The sequence below is a fragment of the Saccostrea echinata genome, unplaced genomic scaffold (genome assembly GCF_033153115.1).
Source record: "Saccostrea echinata isolate AGI-Se365-2 ecotype Australia unplaced genomic scaffold, CSIRO_AGI_Sech_v1 ptg000023l, whole genome shotgun sequence".
NCBI classification, from domain to species: domain Eukaryota; kingdom Metazoa; phylum Mollusca; class Bivalvia; order Ostreida; family Ostreidae; genus Saccostrea; species Saccostrea echinata.
This window is the reverse complement of record NW_026889772.1, coordinates 9,848,329-9,870,092: the sequence shown is the minus strand read 5'-3', so window position 1 is coordinate 9,870,092 and position 21,764 is coordinate 9,848,329. Positions and strand designations below refer to the sequence as shown.

General features: G+C 32.5%; 2 protein-coding genes across 2 annotated transcripts; one reads left to right on the top strand and one right to left on the bottom strand.

The window, feature by feature from the left end:
* Positions 1-2,612: 2,612 nt before the first annotated feature.
* Positions 2,613-6,075, bottom strand: LOC133191442 (putative malate dehydrogenase 1B). The gene is made up of 7 exons (XM_061327199.1): positions 6,010-6,075; positions 5,587-5,699; positions 4,382-5,327; positions 3,960-4,109; positions 3,461-3,591; positions 3,239-3,356; positions 2,613-2,882 (listed from the first exon to the last, which is right to left on the bottom strand). The coding sequence occupies exons 1-7, from the start codon at positions 6,029-6,031 to the stop codon at positions 2,755-2,757; spliced, it is 1,608 nt and encodes a 535-aa protein (XP_061183183.1). The 5' UTR covers positions 6,032-6,075; the 3' UTR covers positions 2,613-2,754.
* Positions 6,076-6,585: 510 nt separating this feature from the next.
* Positions 6,586-21,335, top strand: LOC133191441 (MKI67 FHA domain-interacting nucleolar phosphoprotein-like). Its single transcript, XM_061327197.1, has 5 exons — positions 6,586-6,696; positions 14,892-15,023; positions 19,300-19,408; positions 19,740-19,957; positions 20,335-21,335. The coding sequence occupies exons 1-5, from the start codon at positions 6,586-6,588 to the stop codon at positions 21,187-21,189; spliced, it is 1,425 nt and encodes a 474-aa protein (XP_061183181.1). The 3' UTR covers positions 21,190-21,335.
* Positions 21,336-21,764: the final 429 nt, after the last annotated feature.

Here is a 21,764-nt window from a genome sequence, read left to right as displayed (position 1 = left end):
CTTTCAATAAACTGGTTCACTTCAGATGCAAGTCATTATTATTTTTGCCCATAGTAAATTCACCTTAACCATCCATTTTATTTTTTCCAAAAAAAAGGAAAGATTTAATAATTGCAGGGTGGCTACAATTACGAATACCAGTCAAACTAATACTTTTTTCATAGCCTATTCATATTTTTACTATGAAAAATGTTCAATCAAGACTTTAAGGAAATTGTAATGAAAGTAAGGTTTTATGTTGTCTTCATTTAATGGGTTATGTAAGTAAAAACCATGCAGGTTACATGTAATTTTTTTTTCCAAAAATTCTAATAATATAATAAATATTAATTAATTGAATAAATTACTTAGATTAGGCTAGTTAGGTTGGGGGAATTTACATTTAGGATTTATAAACTTGGTGTGTTTGATACATGTATTATTGTTATACATATGTACCTACTTATGTTCATATTTCATTCCAAATTATAAATATATTCAAGATATTAAGAAAGTAGGAACAAACTAAAATAAATCACAACACGAAGTATAGGCATCCATTCACCAGACCTGCTACAGGATAATAAGATTGAAGGAATATTTTCCAATTTTATTTATGTACCTTATTTTTTATGTTAGTATTAAGACATTACAATTGATCTTAGAGTACTACAGATGCCTCAAATCAAGTACAGCATACATATACTAGAGCTTCTCCTTCTTACAGCATACATGTACTAAATCTCCTCCTCACAGCATACATGTACTAGAGCTTCTCCTTCTTACAGCATACATGTACTAAATCTCCTCCTCACAGCATACATGTACTAGAGCTTCTCCTTCTTACAGCATACATGTACTAAATCTTCTCCTCACAGCGTACATGTACTAAATCATTTCCTCACATCAAATATGTTCTAGATCTCCTCACAGTATACACATACTAAATCCTCGCCTCACAGCATACATGTACTAAATCCTCGCCTCACAGCATACATGTACTAAATCCTCTCACAGCATACATGTACTAAATCCTTGCCTCACAGCATACATGTACTAAATCCTTGCCTCACAGCATACATGTACTAAATCCTCTCACAGCAAACATGTTCTAGATCTCCTCACAGTATATGCATACTAGATCTTTTCACAGCACACATGTTCTAGATCTTCTTCTCATAGCATATATGTACTAGATCTTCTTCTCACAAAACACATGCACTAGATTTTTTTCTCACAACACACATGTACAAGATCTCCTCACAGCACACATGTACTATATTTTCTTCTCACAGCACACATATACTAGATCTTCTTCTCACAACACATATGTACTAGATCTTGGTACAGCACACATGTACTAGATCTTCTTCTTACAGCACACATGTACTAGATCTTATTCTCACAGCATACATGAAATAGATCTTCACACAGCACACATTTACTAAATCCTCTCCTCACAGCATAAATGTACTAAATCCTCTTCTCACAGCTTACATGTACTAAATCCTCTCCTTTCCTTCTCACAGTATAGTACTAAATCTTCTCCTTCTCACAGTGTACATGTACTAAATCTCTTCCTCACAGCATACATGTACTAAATCCTCTCCTTCTCACAACATACATGTACTAAATCCTCCTCTTCTCACAGTATACATGTACTAAATCCTCTCCTCACAGTTTACATGTATTAAATCTTCTCCTTACAGTATACATGTACTTAATCCTCTCCTCACAGTTTACATGTACTAAATCCTCTCCTTACAGTATACATGTACTAAATCTTCTCACAGCATACATATAATAGATCTTCTCACAGCACACATTTACTAAATCCTCTCCTCACAGCATACATGTACTAAATCCTCTCCTCACAGCTTATGTGTACTAAATCCCCTCCTTCTCACAGAATACATGTACTAAATCTTCTCCTCACAGCATACATGTACTTAATCCTCTCCTCACAACATACATGTACTAAATCCTCTCCATCTCACAGCATACATGTACTAGATCTTCTCCTTCTCACAGCATACATGTACTAGATCACCTCACAGCATACATGTACTAGATATTCTTTTCACAGAACATGTTCTAGATCTTCTCACAGCACACTCGTACTAGATCTTCTCACAGCATACATATACTAGATCTTCTCACAGCACACAAATGCTAGATCTTCTTCTCACAGCACACATGTACTAGATCTTCTAACTTTTGTAACACTGCTTTTTGTTTGCTATAGATCCTTAGAGCATAATACTATACATGTAGTAGGGTATAACTATAGTTGGGATTTGTGTTCAAGCTTTATTTCTCATGGCCCACTTTTAATAGAAAAGGAGCCTCAAAGTGTTTTAACTTGAATGAGTATAAATGGCATCAAGTATAAAACCAGTTTAATATTGGAAATACTTAGTTTAAGTTGAAATCTAATAACTAAAGAACAAATACATGTACCTGGTATTTCTTTGCCTTTATTTATTTATTTATTTATTTATTTATTTTTTTTTTTTTTCGAAAAATGTGTTATCCCCAAAAAGCTAGTACATGTAATCAAAGTAAGAAGTAATTCTTATTGTTTTTGTGTTTTATATGAAAATTTCATCTTGTAACAATTTGAGGAGAAGAAATTACAAGGCAAACATAAATAATTTTATTGTACAGCACTTTACATACATTTACATTTGATTTAAAGTAAGACATGATTAACAGTGGGTTTCCTTTGTATATAAAGTGTAACACCATCAATGCTGCATCACACAGCCAGCTGATTTATTCTGGTTTGGGTTCCTGAGAATCCGGTGTTTTTCCATTGTTCAGGTTCATAGAATCAGCTGTTTTCTCCTCAATAATCGTGGCCAGTTTGGCCTCTGTGTTAGAATCACTCTCTGCAGCTTTATCTGTAGAAAAACAAACTTCATTTTATATATTAAGGATAGATTTTTTAAATTAGATCTTTGAAAAGATACTTGTATTTACTTTCAGAAGTTTGCAAGACATTAAAATACAGCACAGAAAATGCATGGATATATATATAGAACTAAAGAAATGAATACACATATGCACAGTGTTTATTTTAGAGCATTGCATTGTGAGGTTGATTTGGGTGTAATTTAACATACATGTATATAGATTATCATGTATAAATTTCTTTCATAATTTCTGTTCCGAAAAATTTATTTCTAATATGCATAGAAAGGGTAAGGTGTTTGTAGATCTGACATATTAATTTAAGCATAAGAATGTTTTAACTTACCTCCATCTGTCTTTTCCTGCTGGTCTTTGGGATCCACAATGGTGACCTTGACCTCACTAGGTGGTGGGGTTGGTGGTTTGGGTGGGGGAAATATCACATTTTTATCAGCAATAATGTCCTAAAAAAATCAATGATTATTTTAAAAATGTCCCCAATATTGAAATGAACCATCCGTGAGAATATAATTACTACAATCTACTGCTCCATATTGGGATTCCTCACCTTAATGGCGACTTTAATTTTCTCCTTGATGGCATCAGTTTGTTCTAGGTCTTGTACAACTGACCAGGAACCTTGAGGACTGATGGTCACTGGGAATGAACAAGGCAGGCCTTCAGGGACATCATACCATCCTAAAACACAGGGATAAAATTATATAATCTAGCCACTGATTTTCATCAGCTTGACTTGATCACAATAAGTCAGAAGTAATGTAATGTGATATATGGAGGAATATGCAAAACACCAAAGATACAATCTGATGCCCGATTTCTCCTATTTTAAAGAAACAAAGTTCTGTTGTTTGTAAATACATGGAGGGAGATAACTCTGCTTGGTCTTAGGATAAGGGTTAATAACTCTGTCCAATGACAAATATATACATTTTTTTACATTGCACATTTTCCTGACTGGAAACCCAAATAGGAAATGCATTGTTATGTTCAGTTTTAATACGAGGCAAGCTATGTCTCAATAATTGCCACCCAAGGATTTAGCTTACCCTCAGATGCCACAACAAGGGAAAAGATTTGTCCCTGTGGTGATCCATTCCACCAATGAGCTACTGTGGTTTCTATAGCAGCTGCTCTGGACATGCTGGCAGAGTGTCCCATCATGTCCTGACTTTTCTGGTGGCGGGTCTTCACAAGCTCTGCAAAAGTCAGGTGTATAAATCAAGTAAGTAAGCACCAATGTATAGAAAAGAATGTACTGTGCATCAATAAAGACATGTATCGTATTATAGTTTTTCTTTTTAAGATTCCTTTGCTACATTTTTGAAGTACATGTAATTACTTTTCATAGCAAGTCTAAATATCCATGTATCATAAAATTCTTTTTAAAGTGAAATTCTTTTATAAATGAATTTTCAGAAATGAAAGCTAGCAATCTATATTTTCCAAAAAAAAGAAAGTATTTTCATACCAACAAACTCATTTTCCATCCACTTCTTATCCCAGATCATTTCAGCAGCAGGAAGTGAGAAGGATGGAGGTCCCCAGATGGCACCATCATAACCATGGACACGACATTTAGAGATATCAATGAAGGAATCTCCATTGATGTTTCCCCAAACAATTAGATCCACCACCCCGTTGGGATTTATGTTCAGTTTTTCTGCTACCACAGACTTAGCATTGTTTTCCAATCTTCGAGAAAGTCCTACTATGTTTTGTTTTGGAATGTTTGGGGCATTTTGGATCATCATGTAAACATTTAAATTAGTCGGCCCATTTCCTGTGACTAAGACTTTTACCTCTTTTTTTGCATTGTCATTGATGGCCTTGGCATATTTTACATGATGCTCAACAGACCGTTTTACAAAATCATCTCTGCTTTCTTTCTCTGATTGAATCAAGTCATTCATCACAATAATTGCATCACATCCTTCAAAAGCTTTGGAAACCTCGGAGGTCACAATAATTTCTCTAAGAAGCCCATGTGCCAAGTCCATAGCTTCCATTTTAAGTCCTTCTAATGATTCCATGTTAGCTTTGTCATCTAACAGATGCAAAGAAATCTCTGTTGAGTCTCCAAAGACATCCCCTCTAGCTATTGCATTTATTAAGTTGTAACATACTGAATTTGAGGCATTTGTAATGCATACATGAAGTGGGTGGCTCAAGGCTTTAAATGCTTCTTCTTCTTTATCCTCCTCAATTTTGTACGCTTTATTCTCTTCAGAAATCTTTTGCATGTCCTCACTGTTTTGTGTGGATTGAATGCCATAGTATCCATTTGCATATTCCTGAAATTCATTAGCACCTCCTATGAGGACCCCTTTACCCCCTCTATCAATGAGTTCTCGCCAAACCAAAGGGGACTTCTTATGTTCCCATTCTCTGGAACTGCATGTGTCCTTCAGCCACGTCTTCAATAAATAATGAGATATTAATAAGATAAGTAACTGCAGTTTTCATGATGATAAAGGAAAAGTCCTGCAGGAACTAACAGCTAGTAGATGAGAATGAGCAAAGTTTCTGTAACCTGAGTTTAACTGTTTATTATGGTTGCAAATTTAACTATAATGGTTGCAATAAAAATTTGGGAAAGCTTGGACCAATTTTTTGTCTTAAAGGAACAACTATACAGCTAGACAAGTGCATGGAATAAAACGAATTTATACTTACATCCCATTCTTCTGGTTTCACAACTATTTTATGCAGTTGAAAGTCTGGTAAATTTCTTGAAAGTTTGTCGCCTAATAGCTCTGATCTGGCATAATATGGACAATTGGATTTTCCTGCACACAAAAAAATCATCTGGGTTTATGTTCAACGAAAATATGATTTTAAAATTAAAAAAAAAATTGTGAATGGATTGGGCAGCAGACAGATTCCAATTTAGTCATCGGTATATATAACTTGTAAAAATGGAAATTATAACTTCTTCTTCCCCTTCAGTGCTAACCACTTAAGTATTATCGCACTAACTTATAAGGTATATACATCATAAGCGCTTTTAGAAGTGTCTTATGTATTCTTGTTTTACTACAATGGTTCCCATGTAAAATTAAAATATATTTTTTTCATCATTTTAATGTAAAATCTTACCAGCAATCACGATTTTAGCCATGTTTACACAGTTGTCAAGTTTAGTCGGATTACCTTGGGAAAAACAGATTTATAAAGTGGTACAATCAGAGGTGTTCCGAAAAAAAGTATAGCCTAAAACGTGTAAAACATGTTAACTACATGAAATCAAAGAAACAATAAACTCTTTGGACGATTTTGAACAAAAGCAGTATTACACGACAAAAAATGTTTTGTCTTTCTTGATATTAAAAAGATAAATTTATTTGTTCAGTATTATCATAAATCATAGACACAAATAATTCAATCTCTATCTTCATGTTTTTTTATATAATTATTTCGTAGAAATTGTACAAGTTTTTTTTCCTATTTTGTAACAGGTTTGCTTATGAAAAGAAAAATTTGATTTCAACTAAAATATTTCTTAAAACAGTCTATCAAATGTCTCACTTCAATGTCATAAATGGTGTCGTCTCTAAAGCTTCTATATTTCGTTAAATAGTACATCCCTCAACTCGAAGAAGTCAACCGTGCGCTTTACATCGGAAAAGCAAAATACTAAACTGAGAGCATCTGTATGACATAGATTTAGACAACATGGAAAAGGAAAAGCATGTGGCAAAAGTTAAAAAAATAGGAAAGGGGTTGGCTTTGGAGCCAGAAAAGCAAGAAGAATTTAAAGAGAACTTAAAGAAAATCAAGTCAAAGGTATTTGAATTAGTATGTCCTAGATGTTCCTCAATCACCAGGTTGGGCACACGGGTGCACGATGTTTCGGGACCACGACGTTTCGGGACCTGACTAATACGACGTTTCGGGACTAGCAACAAGACGGTTCGGGACTTGGGTAAAGACGATTCGGGACTTGAGTTAATTTTTTTCGGGATCTAAACAAATTATTTTATTATGGTGATATAGCATATTATTCTAATTACACATAGTACGTAATATTTCAAGCTAAATCCGAATTTTAATTTTTATGTATATATATAATAAAAATTGTCATAAAGATATACTTTGATCGGTTTTTTTCATAACAGATGAAGGGTGTCCAGTCACTTCGTACACAAACCGAGTCGTACACAAACCAACTCGTATACAAAAAGTCAATTCGTACACAAAAACCAGAAGTCAACTCGTACACAACATTTATATACAATCGTTATGATTTAATTTTATACAAATAATGTTTGATAACACGAAGTGTTACTTTTCTTTAAGTTTTTAAAGTTTTTTTCCCCTAAATATTTAAATAATTCAACTTCCCTGATAGGATAGGAACATCAAAGACATCAAAGAAGTATTGTTAAACCAACACCCGCGCGGTGGTTTCTTGGATCTGCGACATACGCTAATTACGAGATGCTCATAATTTATATCCTTTAATTATGAGATACTATATGTATCGAAAACGTCTCCAAGTTTCTTCATTCCTTATACTTCACCATGGTTCAAGAGAGTTGTCTTTCCTGCAGCAAGACGATAAGTTTTTGAAACTTTTTTTCATTTAAATAAGTTTAGATAAGTGCAAGAAAAATGTGTTATACAGTATACCATTAAATTCTTACCATGTATTTAGATCGAATTTACTATCTACACTATATATCTATTTAGCATAATAAATTAGGATGCTATAAAATATTATATTCTACATCAACATGCATTACTTGCATAACAGAAAACTTTTTAGAAATATAAAAACTACGTATATCAATTCTGTTTTTTTTTTTTTGGAAACTATGGCAAATATTACCTTAAATCACACAGGAAAACGTATGTATGAGTTGTGTACGAGTTGACTTCTGGTTTGTATTCGAGTTGACTTTTTTTTGTGTACGAGTTGACTTTTTGTATACGAGTTGGTTTGTGTACGACTCGGTTTGTGTACGAAGTGACTGTAAATCCAGATGAAGTAGAATAAATCTTTATAATATTCATTTTTATTTCTTTTTAATTTTTTATCATTTTTTTTATTAGTTATTTTTTCTTGTGTGTGTGGTGATGGGGGGGGGGGGGTCCAAAATTTAATCTTCTCAGGTTGATGATAGATATTTTAAAATATTCAAGTGATCTCCAGCTACCGTCGAATATGTCTTTAAAAAACATGTCAGTAAATTTTTAAAACAACAACTGGGATCAGGTACACATATCCCAACTGATACTCTGTACATAGGGAGGTACGTGTTACGTACATGTAGAAAGGCGCCGCCGGTAATGGGAACTAAAAAGATTGTGTGGTTTCTTTTGAAATTATTTTAAGAAAATAAAAATCTAAAAATATGGAAAAAATATCGTTTGTTTATTGGTAAATGAAATAATTCAGAATCAAACAATAGTTCAACAAAATATAAAGGTTTTCAAAATGTTTTGATCTTGATTTTGTTTACCTTTTCCCAAACGGTTTCAAATATTTTTTTTCCAGAAAGTTTTGGCATAGTATCTGTAAGATTCTTCCCTGGAAATGTTACGAAAACATTTTTAAAGTTTCCAAAACATTGCAAATAAACATATTTTACAAATGTTGCGAGAACATTGGCCCTAAATTAAAAAAAAATACCATACTTTAAAAAAAGCATTAAATGGTATAAACAACATGATTTCATTTGATATCGTTTCAAATAATGTCTTTAAAAACATTTTAAATTTCATCATAGCTTTATCTATTTAATGTGGCAAGGTGGAAATTTGAAATTTAAGTTGACCTGTTAACGTAGTCAATGTGGAATGTCTTTTAAACACTTTTACAACGTACATGTAGCATGAAAAATTTAATATTTGCAAATTAAATAATATTTAGTATTTATTTACAGTATTATTTAAAGTTTGTCATGTACCTAACTATGTAACACCACATATAATATTACGCACTGGTCGGGTATATAAGAAGATCGATAATTGAGTTTCATTGAGATTTGTAGTCTGTGTATACACAGTAAACATAAATTCAGACATCCATATCATTGTAGACAAATTAACAATTTTGATAGTACAATAATATATAGCGGGAATATTTGGGACTTTCGTGGGAATAATTTTTTTCTAATTAAAATAAATGAATAAAATCGATTACTTTCATCATTTTTCTTAAGCCATCGAGTACATGTACTTTGCATAGATGAAGAAATTGTCTAACTTTGAAACGTTAAGATGAAAAATAAGTTGAACGTGTTTATATTTTGAAAATTAGTAAGTTTGGTTTATTTCCAAATGTTGCATACATGATATATATATACACACATCATACTTTCAGTAAAATTTACTTTGCAAGCCGTTCTTTGACGTTATATATTTTTTAAATGTCAAATACATGCTGATTTTCTTACCCATTTCGTTTTTTTTTCCTTCTCTGCTTAACGCATACATGGATGTGTAGGAAGTTTATAGCTTAAGTTATAACATTTCTCTTACCCATAACATTTTGTATAAATTTGCTTTTATGATTTTGTTGCATATATAACCTGAAATAATAATTATAAATTTTATACATTGATGTTTAAAAAGTTGAACATGGAATATTTCAGATTCTGATTCAAAACAACTACCCGTAAAACGTAAAATTTTTACTGCACATATGCTAGCCTGAGCCTTTGTAAATTTTGTAAACAAATATGAAATCAAATACCTAAAATTATTATTAAAAAGGAGAGAAAGAAATTAAGTCTTAGAAAGAAAAACACGTCCGTGGTCTTCACACAGCAGTTACGATTGTCTCCCGGCTTTAATTCTACAAACTCTCGTATCAAACACTATAAATAAATCAAATACATCATGTACATATTTTAAAAAAATTTTGAATTAAATTTTGGTCAAATGTAAACCAAATACTTTATAAAGGTAATATATCAAATACTGTAATAAGAAATTAAAGAGACAACACCGCGGGCGTTTGATTTTCTCGGCAGGCGTGCTCCATGCCGCAGGCAAACTTTAAAACTAATAACTCCAATCAGTGCATCTTAAATTATAAATTGTGTATCAAACTGAGAAATTATACATGTATAAACATAAAAACACAAGTAAACAAGTTTTATTTCATTTCCTTTACAAAATATTTACAAGTCCCGAAACGTGTTAGCCCAAGTCCCGAAACGTGTTAACCCAAGTCCCGAAACGTGTTGTCAGGTCCCGAAACGTCCATAATTCGGGCACACACCACCAAATGGTCATTTAACCCCCGTTTGGTGGTCAATCGCCCATATCGGAGTCGATATTTACTGACCATTTGGGAGAGAAAAATCGTTTTGTTCAATTCTGTGGAATGGGGTAAAATGGCGCATAATATTAACTCGTGGGGAATAAAATATAGACATTTATCGGTACTATGAACAAAAAAAATCGGAAATTCGAGTGCGGGACGGTTCGCCCCGAAAGACTATTCGCGCTGAGACGTTTCGCCCCAAGACGGTTCGCGCCGAAGATCAATTAATCAATTATGTGGTAATTATCACTTGTTAACAGCAATTATTAACTTCTTAATAACTTTTGTACTGTGCTATATAAATCCAATCCATTGGTTCAATCAATAACCCGTGATTATTTTAATGACATGATGATTTAAAAGAAAAAAATATCTATTTTGATGTAACAGGCATAGAAATGTCACTTTTGAAATTAGTTATATGAAAAGATTTTTTTGAGAAGTATATTTTTGATAAGAACTTATCATGCTTATATAGCATTACTCAAAATCGCAAAGAAAATTGGAGTCAGTGTGCATCCTAGCTATTGAGCAACGGTAAAATGAACTTGACACCCGTCTCATAATTTAATTCTCCTCTTTATCTTGACATGATGAAGAATCTCCAAATTATAGTTATAACACCCTAATTACAAAACTGAATCAGACAATTATGATTGCTGAATAAACATAATTATATCTGCACATGGATAATTATACATTTAATTATGGTATAAGCCTATTTTCAACAACTTTTAAAACATAAAAGTTTTTTAGTAACCTTAGAACTTTTTTTAACACAGTCAATATTAACCTTATATATAAATATTTATCTTAAAACATCGTAATATATCATTGTATATATTGTATATATATATCGTTGTAGACAATGTAGATTAAATTGGGCGCAAAACGTCTCGGCGCGAAACGTCTTTAGGGGCGAATGGTCTGGGCGCGAAACGTCAATAGGGGCGAAACGTCCCGTTACCGGAAATTCAACGCGGAGAATTTTGCGCAGTGTCGTTCAATTTTTTGTCCAAATCGTCATCAACGTAAACAAGTACAACGTTTCTGTGTTTTTACTTTAAAAAGAAATATTCTCTCCTTCCCGAACGTTGTTGCATCTGTTGATCGTGTTTCTAACTTTCTATATTTATCATCCGGGCAACCAATCAAATAATTTAAACCAATAAAAAATGATGATCTTTTTCAAACCAGGTCAAAAGTCTGATTTAACTACGGAGGCACATTAGTGTCAATTTTCATTTAGGAAATAAAAGGAAAGAGAAGAATTTGCTTTTATTTCGTTTTATTTTGTACGCGATGGCTTTATTCCGTATAAAAATAAAATATACGGTGAGATCATGATATAATAATTGCTTCAAAACGATGTTCTTGGAATGAAAACAAGAATAATTGCAACTGTCACTTTGTAAATCTTTTATTCAAAATCATTGACTAAATATAGTAGATTCATCACAAATATGCATACTAAACCACAAAAGGTCGTACAGAAATCGCAACTTCATCCTAAAAGTAGATAAAGAATAAATGTTACATTCAAATGTAGAAAAAAATGAATATTATAGCAGTAAGTGCCCACCATACCAGTAAAGTATGAGGAGCTTGTGTTTAACATGATTCTTTTGAGATTTATTTAGACAAAGATCCAAAGATCGATTGAAAGTTAACTTCTAAAGAGTTAAACCACTGGTCTAAATAGAATTTTTATTAAACTAGACACAAGAAAATATTTTTTGGATTGATTAAGCAAGAAGTTCGGCCATTGCAGACAGCTGTAGGAATCGATTTTTACGAAGTTCCACAGAAATTACACATGGAAAATCGACCGAACTGTATTAATTGTGTGAGGAATATGTTTAATAAAATTCCCCGAGGCCTATACGAATGCGCCTTTTCTTTATTTTTATAAAAATTGGATTTGAATAAAAAAGACCACCATTTGGTCAGTGAATACGACTCCGATATGGGCGATTGACCACCAAACGGGGGATAAATGACCATTTGGTGGTGTGTGCCCAACCTGATCACAGGGGCTTGCTCCTGGAATGTAAAAAAAAAAAAATTAAAAATCATACCACCTTGAAACACCTGGTTTTGAACAATTTTCTAACAGCAAAATAATTTCAGGCTAACAACAACAAATAAGATCTGTTTGATGTACTCTGACCCACCCGTTTAAAATCACACCTACCCTATCTTTTTTTTCCAGTAGTTCAGCCATAGGCACATGTTTCGTACAGGTCCAGCACAATCTGTTGGTTTAGCTATATAGCAATAAAGCTTTATTAAGTTATTATCTATTCTATTCAAAATAGCTTGGTAAAGCTATTTATTTGTTGTTTTACACAAAAATGTTTTTTTTTTGGTAAGAAATGGACAAAAAAGTCACAAGTATTTGACTATTCATATATTCACTATGGGCTATCAAAAAAGCAAGCCAAATCAAAGATAGTTCTAACATTACAGCTGTATTGAATTATCTTTTTGACCATAACTGAACGCCTTTATAATTTCAAAAAGTAACTGTGTGGTCACAAATCGATTGCTTTATATAACTCCAAAACTCTCAGAACTTTGAGTGCAAAGCCTCTCAAAAGATGCAACTTGTTGAGTGATTTTTACATGCATTTTTTCAGAAGGGTTCAAAGTTGAAAATTATCACTGCACCTAGGTGCTACTTTTTGTACATGCTGAAAAAAATAATACATTTAAGAAAAAGGTGTGATAAAATAGCAAAATCAAGCTATTCTGAATAGCTTAATAAAGCTATATAGCCAAAATCAAGCTTTATAGCTAAATCAAGAGATTGTGCATGACCTGTCGTATATGGGTCACCCCCTTCTTTTTCTTTCCACAAGGTACCTAACTCAATTTCAAGCACCCCTGCTTCAAGCTCATATTTTGTTAATATATCAATCATTAATCTACAGTAACTTTAAAATGACATCGTTCGCTTTGAGAGACTTTTTTTCTTTTCAAATTATTTCAGACATCTCTGGTCGAGTCTCTTTATTGTAAATTACTCATTTATTCCTAGAAAATTACCTTGATACATTTAAAGACTATAGACAAGATACAAGAACTTCAGGTTGGGGTTATAAATGTAGGATAAAACCAGAGTCTTCTGAGTTTTCCATTCTGAGGTCTCTGGTTTTATCATAGATAAATATAGATTGAATGCAATAACTTTTGACAAGCAACTTTTTTTCTGTACCCCAACGGTTTGTGAGCTTAGAAGCTTAGGATCTTCCAAGGAATCTATCTCCTAAACAATGGGGTTACAGAAAAACTTGTCAACCAAAAGTTATTGCTTCTGAAGTATTTTGATGCAGATTTATAGTATTTTTAGCTAAATGAAAAATATTAATTTTTTGCACTGTAAATTTATATCTTATTTGGGATATTAAATCCTGAACTGGTCATTGGATAATTGGTTCCAACCAGTTTAAATTTTTTTATAGGAAAATACAAATGATCTGTATTGTTTTTCAAGTTAAGGTTTTCTCTAAGACACTTTTAAGATTTAAAGTTTATACAACAATAAATATATTTACATCCACTGATATTATTTCCTTTATTTTTTAAGAAACCCATGGTCATTTATCAATATTAAACACCGCTAAGGTGAAAAAAATTAATAACTTGGTTCTCATGGCAGTTCTCTCAAAAATAAATGCGGAAGGAAGGCTTTTTTCCCCCCTTTTTTTTATCTCTTAAAAAACAGACGCAGGATTTTTGATTTTTTTTAATTTCAAAACTAGCAACTTTTAATCAACAGTGCTTCAACATTGAGTGTAGAAATCAAAATAATTTATTTCCTGCTTCTTTCTCTTTTCTCTTGCATCTTCTACATTCCGATGATTCATGTAATGAAACGACGGCATCCTAAAAACCAGGCGTGTTAAACTTACAGAACACTTTTAGTGATACATCTGGTCAATTGCTTACATAACACAACTAATCTAAGAGTGTTTCAGCACTATAAATAGCACTTATGATTTTATTAAACATTGTCAAATTTATCAATCTTTGGTTTACCCACACTAAATGAAATCTGCTAATCTTGCTGACGCCCAAGTTCTGAGGTTGAGGGAGCCATCTTTGATACCATTATTAATCAAGTCCTAGCATGGAAAAACCTTCAGAATCCCCCACTTTGTACCATGGAAGTATTACAGTCATTCCCTTATGAATTTGCATTGAAATCAATGCCATCATGACTAAACTTTATCTTGACACCTTATCCTGTTAACTCGGCGACCATATTTGGGATTTTTAACTACGCCAGTAGTCTGGATCATTTTGATGTTTGTAAAACATTTTACTGATTTCTGAAATGCAGTCAAAATGCGGTGGGGAATTTCAGATTTTTTTTGGCACTGCACAAGCACATGAGAGAAATTTTATTTTATTCATTTTAGGATAAAAATGGGTAATGCACATTGTTGAACGAGAAGCGGGCGGGCCTGAGAACCAAGTTATTAATTTTTTTAGGCCTAATCAAGCCCACCTTAAAAAATGTAGGTTGGAGTACAACGAACCAAAAAAAAAAATTGAATGATGGCCACACAGTAAAGTAGAGTAAATGTTCCTTTTGTGTCCTCATATGTGTGATTTTATTTTACTTGTTTTATAATGCAAGAATATATGTATATAGAACAAACCCTTGAGGTTGATTTCAAATTTTGATTTGATTCACAAGGGAAAAGAAGAAAAAGGATCAGGAGTTGTCTACCTTGGACATCTTCCCCATGGATTTTATGAAGATCAACTCAAGAAATATATGTCACAGTTTGGGAAAGTGAAAGCTGTGAAAGTTTCCCGGAGTAATAAGGTGAGATTAATGAGCTGTCACTACTACACAAACAATATGGATTTAAAACAATAATGAAACACCATATTTTTACACAATTGGATTTTTTGGGAAAAGTTCATTTTTATGGTCTCTGGGTCTTGTCTCCATTTTTAGCTCTACTGGTCAGAGACCAGACCTTTTGCTGTCTGTCAGTATGGTTTATGTCATCCGTCCGTCTGTTTGTTTGTCTGTAAACAATATTTCAACATCCTCGTCCTCCCCAGTTTTGGTTCAATTTCAGTATAATTTTGCACATAATTAGAATACACAAACTTCAAGATACGTAATAATGAATATTGGTTTTTGATTTCGTTGAACAATGTTGCCATGGTAACTAAAAATAGATGTTTTTGAAAAATTCTTTCAAAATGCTATTCCTCCTACAGTTTTTGTGTAATTTCAATATAACTTTGTGGACAAGTAGACTAAACTAAGATACATAATTCATTTCATCCATTTTCAATTTCATTTAACAATTTTGCCATGGTTACTAAAAATAGAATTTTTTGAAAAAATCTTTCAGAAAGCTTCTCCTCCTACACTTTAAATCTATTTTCAGTACAACTTGGTAGACAAGTAGACTACACTAAGATACGTAATTCTATGTACCAGTGTCTGATTTCATTGAACAGTGTTGCCATAGTTACCCATGGTACAAAAAAATGGAAATTTTATGAAATTCTTTGCAAATGCTACTCCTCCTACATTTTTAATCTGATTTTAAAACATGGTAGTCAAGTAGTCTACACTGAGATACGTAATTCTATTTATTGGTTTTTTTGATTTCAGTTAACAATGTTGCCATGGTTACTAAAACTAGAAATCTTTGTGAAATTCTTTCCCAATACCACTTCTCCTACAGTTTAATCTCATCAATATAACTTGGTAGACAAGTAGAATACTCTAAGATACATAATTCTGTATTTTGGTTTTTGATTTCAATGAATGATGTTGCCATGGTTACTAAAAATAGAAATTAATGTGAAATTCTTTCTAAATACTACTCCTCGTACATTTTTAATCTGATTTCAATGTAACCGTGTACACAAGTAGACTACACTAAGATACATAATTCTATTTATCGGTTTTTGGATTTCCTTATATGGAGTTGCCATGGTTAATAAAGATGGAATTTTTTGTGAAATTCTTTCAAAATGCTACTCCTCACACAGTTTTACTCCAAATTTATATTTTCGTAAACAAGTAGACTACACTAGGATACATTATTCTATTTATCGGTTTTTGGATTTCGATGAACGATGTTGCCATAGTTACTTAAAATAGAAAATTCTGTGAAATTCTCCTATAGTTTTTGTCCTGTTGCAATTAAACCTGACTCAGAAAGAGACTAAACCAAGGATCATTATTTATTGCTGTAGTCATATGTTCAAGTCTAAGTGTTACCTTTCTTTACCTTTGTTAAATAAGTAAAACCCAGTAAAGCTACAGTCTTATCAGAGACTTCTGGTTTTTATGAATGTTTACCTCCTTCTTTGAATTAAAATACACACAAATAGCATTTTCAAATCATGGAAAGATGACCCAGAGATAGCAAATTTTTAGGAAAATGTGTTTTAAAAATGTAACATTTTGTACCAAATGACTTACCCAGCCAATTTTCAAGTTATTTTTATAGCATATCAAAATACAATATCGGGAAAATATTTCCCTATCCTTTTTCTTAGGAATCCGATACATCAAAAGAATGCTAAAATTTCATGTGACATGTCCCCAGGATTTCTCTTTAACTGTACTGAAAAAAACAAGATGTGTTTGTGAAACACTGATTCCCCTGTATGGCAGCTTATGGCGGAAGTTAAAGTTTCAAATGAAAGTCAAAGGGTCAAAATTAATGTAACGCAGGGGAAGCCTTTGTCATAAGAAATACTCATGCAAAATATAAAAGTCCTAGCACCAACTGTTCAAAAGTTATGGTGAAGGTTAAAGCTTTTCAAAAGTAGGTTGGACTCCAAGGTCAAAAGGTCAAAATTAATTGTACACATGGGAAGAGCTTGTTATAAGAAATACACATGCAAAATATAAAAGCCCTAGCACCAACTGTTCAAAAGTTATTGCGAAGGTTAAAGTTTTTCAAAAGTAGGTTGGACTTCAAGGTCAAAAGGTCAAAATTAATGGTACACAGCGGAAGAGCTTAACATAAATATGCATGCAAAATATAAAAGCCCTAGCACAAACTGTTTAAAAGTTATGGCCAAGGTTAAAGAGTTTTAAAAAAGAGGTCAAACTCTAAGGTCAAAAGGTCAAAAATATTTACACCCATAGAAAGGTCTTGTTACAATGAATACACATGCGAAATATGAAACCTTAGCTCCAACCATTCAAAAGTTATGGTCAAGGTTGAAGTTTTCTAAAAGTTGGTCAAACTGCAAGGTCAAAGTCAAAGGGTCAAAATTAATGTAACGCAGACGAAGACTTAGTTATAAGAAATACACATGCAAAATATAAAAGCCCTAGCACCAAGTGTTAAAAAATTATGCAGAGGATTAAATTTTTCAATAGTAAGTCAAACGTCAAGGTCAAAATTAAAGAGGGATTCTTCTCATATTTCTTGTATTTAAAAATTAATGAAATTTTCATAGATTCAAGAAGACAATATCACTAAGTGATGTTATCAATTAGATTAAATTTGACCGTTTAATTTCAGAAGCAAGGTCAGGTCAAGGTCATTATCTTTTTCCTTGACATTTAGAGTAAAAAATTACTGTTGCTAATCATGTGATGCCTACTTCTGTTTTAAAAGATAATTTTTTTTCTTTTTGCAAAAAAATGATGTTACCATATCAGGTCTATCAGATGATTCTACCACATTAATTGACATTATTCAAATTAAATAGATATTGACTAATCCGAATTTCCTCTGTTTTTCTTAATTTTTTTTTTAGGATATATTAGTTATTTTTATATACTTCTTACATTTAAATATTTCTTATTTTTACATATGGTAAAGTAGTCATATAAATATACAAAATGATACAAAAACAAAAAGCTTTGACCATTTAGTAAGGGAGAAAAAAACACTTTTTACTGATTTTTTGCTCAAATCTGTTTTTAGGTTGGAAGCTTTCAAAGCTAACAAGATTGTAATCTGTTTAGAAATCATTATTATTTGCTATGTTTTAAAACTTTGGGGCATTATTATTAATTTTAGTTACATATCAAAATTTCTTTAAGTCTTTGATTGTTTAAAAAATTTAACTAAATGTATTGTTCTGTAAGTGATTTTGATAGGCAGAAAAGGAGATATTTTCATACGCCACAGTTGCGCCAAAAATATAGCCCTGTTGGATTTCAAAATCAGTTTACCATTTCTATTTAAAATTGTACATTTATGATGAGTAAAGAAAAATATGATCTTTTAAAATACATTACAGCTAAGTTTATAAGACATACAAGCAAATATACTTGGAATGTTCCGTCTAGTCAGAAACCAGACAGGAATCCCTCCTTAATGGTACACAGGGGAAGCACTTATCATAAGAAATACACATGCGAAATATAAAAGCCTTAGCACCAACTGTTCAAAAGTTACAGCCAAGGTTAAAGTTTTTCTTAAATTGGGTCAAACTCTAAGGTCAAGGTCAAAACTATTAACACCCATGGAAAGTTCTTGTCACAATGAATACACATGTGAAATATGAAAGCCATAGCACCAACTCTGTAACAGTTATGGCCAAGGTTTAATAAAGTTGGGTAAATTTTTGCCAAAACAGGTCAAACTCCAAGGTCAAGATCAAGATGTCAAATATGTTGGTACCCAAGAGAGATCTTGTCACAAGGAATACACATGTGAGATATGAAAGCCATAGCTTCAACCAATCAAAAGTTATGGTCAAGGTTAAAGTTTTTGTGGACAAACAGACAGACAGACGGATTGACAAGGCCAAATTAAATTATATACCCCTGAATCTTCCATTATGGGAGCATAAAAGAAGTTCTAATTTATGTACCTGGAGCAATAAGATGAGGTGGCACTCAATAGCGTTAAAAGATCTTTTTTAAAAAATCCCACCTCTTTTTGTAATGCATATAGTTAATTAAAACTTTGTTTTAAATTCACCCAGTCACAATTTTGTGTAAGAAATTATTGTGTTCTTTGAATTCACCCATTTTAAATTCGCCCACCTGTGAGTAGGGCGAAAGGGGCGAAAATTTCCCTGTATACAGTATAAATGCACCTTCTTGTACTAATCTTTACATGATACATGTATTGACAAAGTTATGATTTCTATTGCAGACTGGGAAAAGTAAAGGATATGCTTTTGTTGAATTCCAGTCAGATGACGTGGCAAGGATTGTGGCAGACACTATGAACAATTACTTGGTGTTTGAAAGACTCATTAAGTGTAGGAATTTATATCTTGAGTTTTAACCAAATATTTACCTAAAAAAGAAATTAAGGTATTCCAGCCCTTTTAGGACCGAATTTCTTACCTTAAATATCCATCTATATAAAAATACTCTGATATCCACACTAATACATGAGATTACTTTTATGTCTAAATATTCCGAGTATTTAACCCATACATATCTGTTAAGCATTCAATATTTCATTGAGTTTGGGACTGTTAGAGGTTGAATACCTTAAAGGCAAATATTATTCAATGTTTAGAATTCAGGAAAGAAAATGCTTATTAATGAAAGTTTGAGTTGACCTCCATGCACTGTTTATTTTAGGTCAGTATATCCCATCAGAAAAACTTCATCCTAAAACAATGGGGAGAAGAAATGGAGTGTTTAAGCCACCAAAAGCACATATCATAGCTCGGGATCGACACAACAACAGGAAAACCGAGTTCAAACAGGAAAAGTCGATAAAAAGACTTCTGAAGAAACAGAAAAAGAAAAGTGACATGTTGAAAGTTTTAGGGATTGACCTGAAAATGAACTCTCTCGTAAGTGTCTCCCAAGAATGTACTGGTATTTATATGTCAAAATAATTTAAAATGGAGACTATGAACAACAATAATATTGCCATTGATTATATATGTTATGCAATTGATGAATGTATGTATGGGAAAAAAACATGATGAAATAACACTTTGGCATACATAAAAGATAATTGAATTTTATATTTAAAAAAAAAAAGATAATGTAATATTTCAAAAGTTTTCAATTATAAATATACATTTATTTCTATCTGCATAGTTGGAGCAAAACTTTCATTACTAAATACTACATGTTTGCTACCTTTACAAACTGATCTTCCAATCAATACATGTAAACCATTTTAAAATAATGTTTTCACAGTCAAAAGATTTTGTTTTTACAGGAGAAAGTTTTAGAAACAGGGAAGAAAATTATTGTAGAAAAAGAAAGGGAGAAAATGACTGGTGAAACAGCAGAAACAAATGTGATGACAGTTGTAAAAGCTAATGCAAAAACACCAAACTCTGCTAAAAAATCCAAGACAGATTCAAAGTCAACTCTGTCTTCTGATGCAACACCCAAGGCACCATCAACTCCCTCTAAAGTCACTCCAATGTCCTCCAAGGCAACACCTTTAACATCAAAGAAAGCAAAAACTCCCAAAGGAACCCCAGCTGTGAGTGAAGCAACAGAGCAAACACCAAAAGTAATATCACCAGCAGCAACCCCAGCAACATCAAAAGCAACACCTTTAATAGCCAAGAAAGCAAAAACACCGAAAGGAACCCCAGCTGTGAGTGAAGCAATACAGCAAACACCTAAAACAAAACCATTAGGAGGAACCCCAGCAACATCAAAGGCAACCCCTTTAACATCTAAGAAAGCAAAAACACCTAAAGGAACCCCAGCTATAAGTAATGCAAGACAACAAACACCAAAAGCAACTCCACTAGCAGCAACTCCAGCAACATCAAAGCCAACACCTGTACATAAAGTAACACCTATGCCACATAAGAAAAACAAGAAGACAGTAGCCCCTGAGACTTCACTAAAAGATCAAAGTATGGAGATCTTAATGGAGGACAGTGAAGAGGAAGACATTTCATTTAAAACTCCTCCCAACGCCATACGATCCTCCAGAACCCCTCTCTTATCAGCCTCTGCTAAAAAGAAGCGTGCTCAGTCAGGAAACAGTAACACTCCAATCAGAAAAATAAATGAACCACAGAGCAAGAAGAAGAGGAAAAGTCTGGAGTGATAAAACAAAATTGATATCAAATGAAGTTGACTTTCACGGGAAATTTTACAATTGTTACTGCAGGGTTTTTTTGCAGTAAATGTTATTAAGGATATTTTTTATCATTGTGCATTATTCATGGAAAAACTTGTAATAAACTACATTTTAATATGATCTGTTATAACAATTGTTAAAACAAACATACACAACAACTGAATAAATAAATTTGCAATGAATGTGTTGTTAATTGAATTACAGCAGTAGGTAGAAGGAAAATGTTATGGTCAAACATGCAAAGTATTCTGAAGGCCCTGTTTTATTTGATAATTTGTGTCTGTATTTACTGCATAGTTGGGAATGCTTTGGGGAAAAAAAAGACTTGGAGTCACTTTGTCAAAGGTCAAGCCTACATATTTATATGACCATTATGATGCAATATCTTGGATTTTTTTCTAATGTACAATTTTCATATTTACTGCATATCTTGTAGATCAAAATGGTCAGAAGTTTTATTACATCTTGAACAAGTCAAGGCCACAGGTCAAGACTATTTTAAAATATATGCCAGGGGTCTAAAAATCATGAAATCTCCCCAA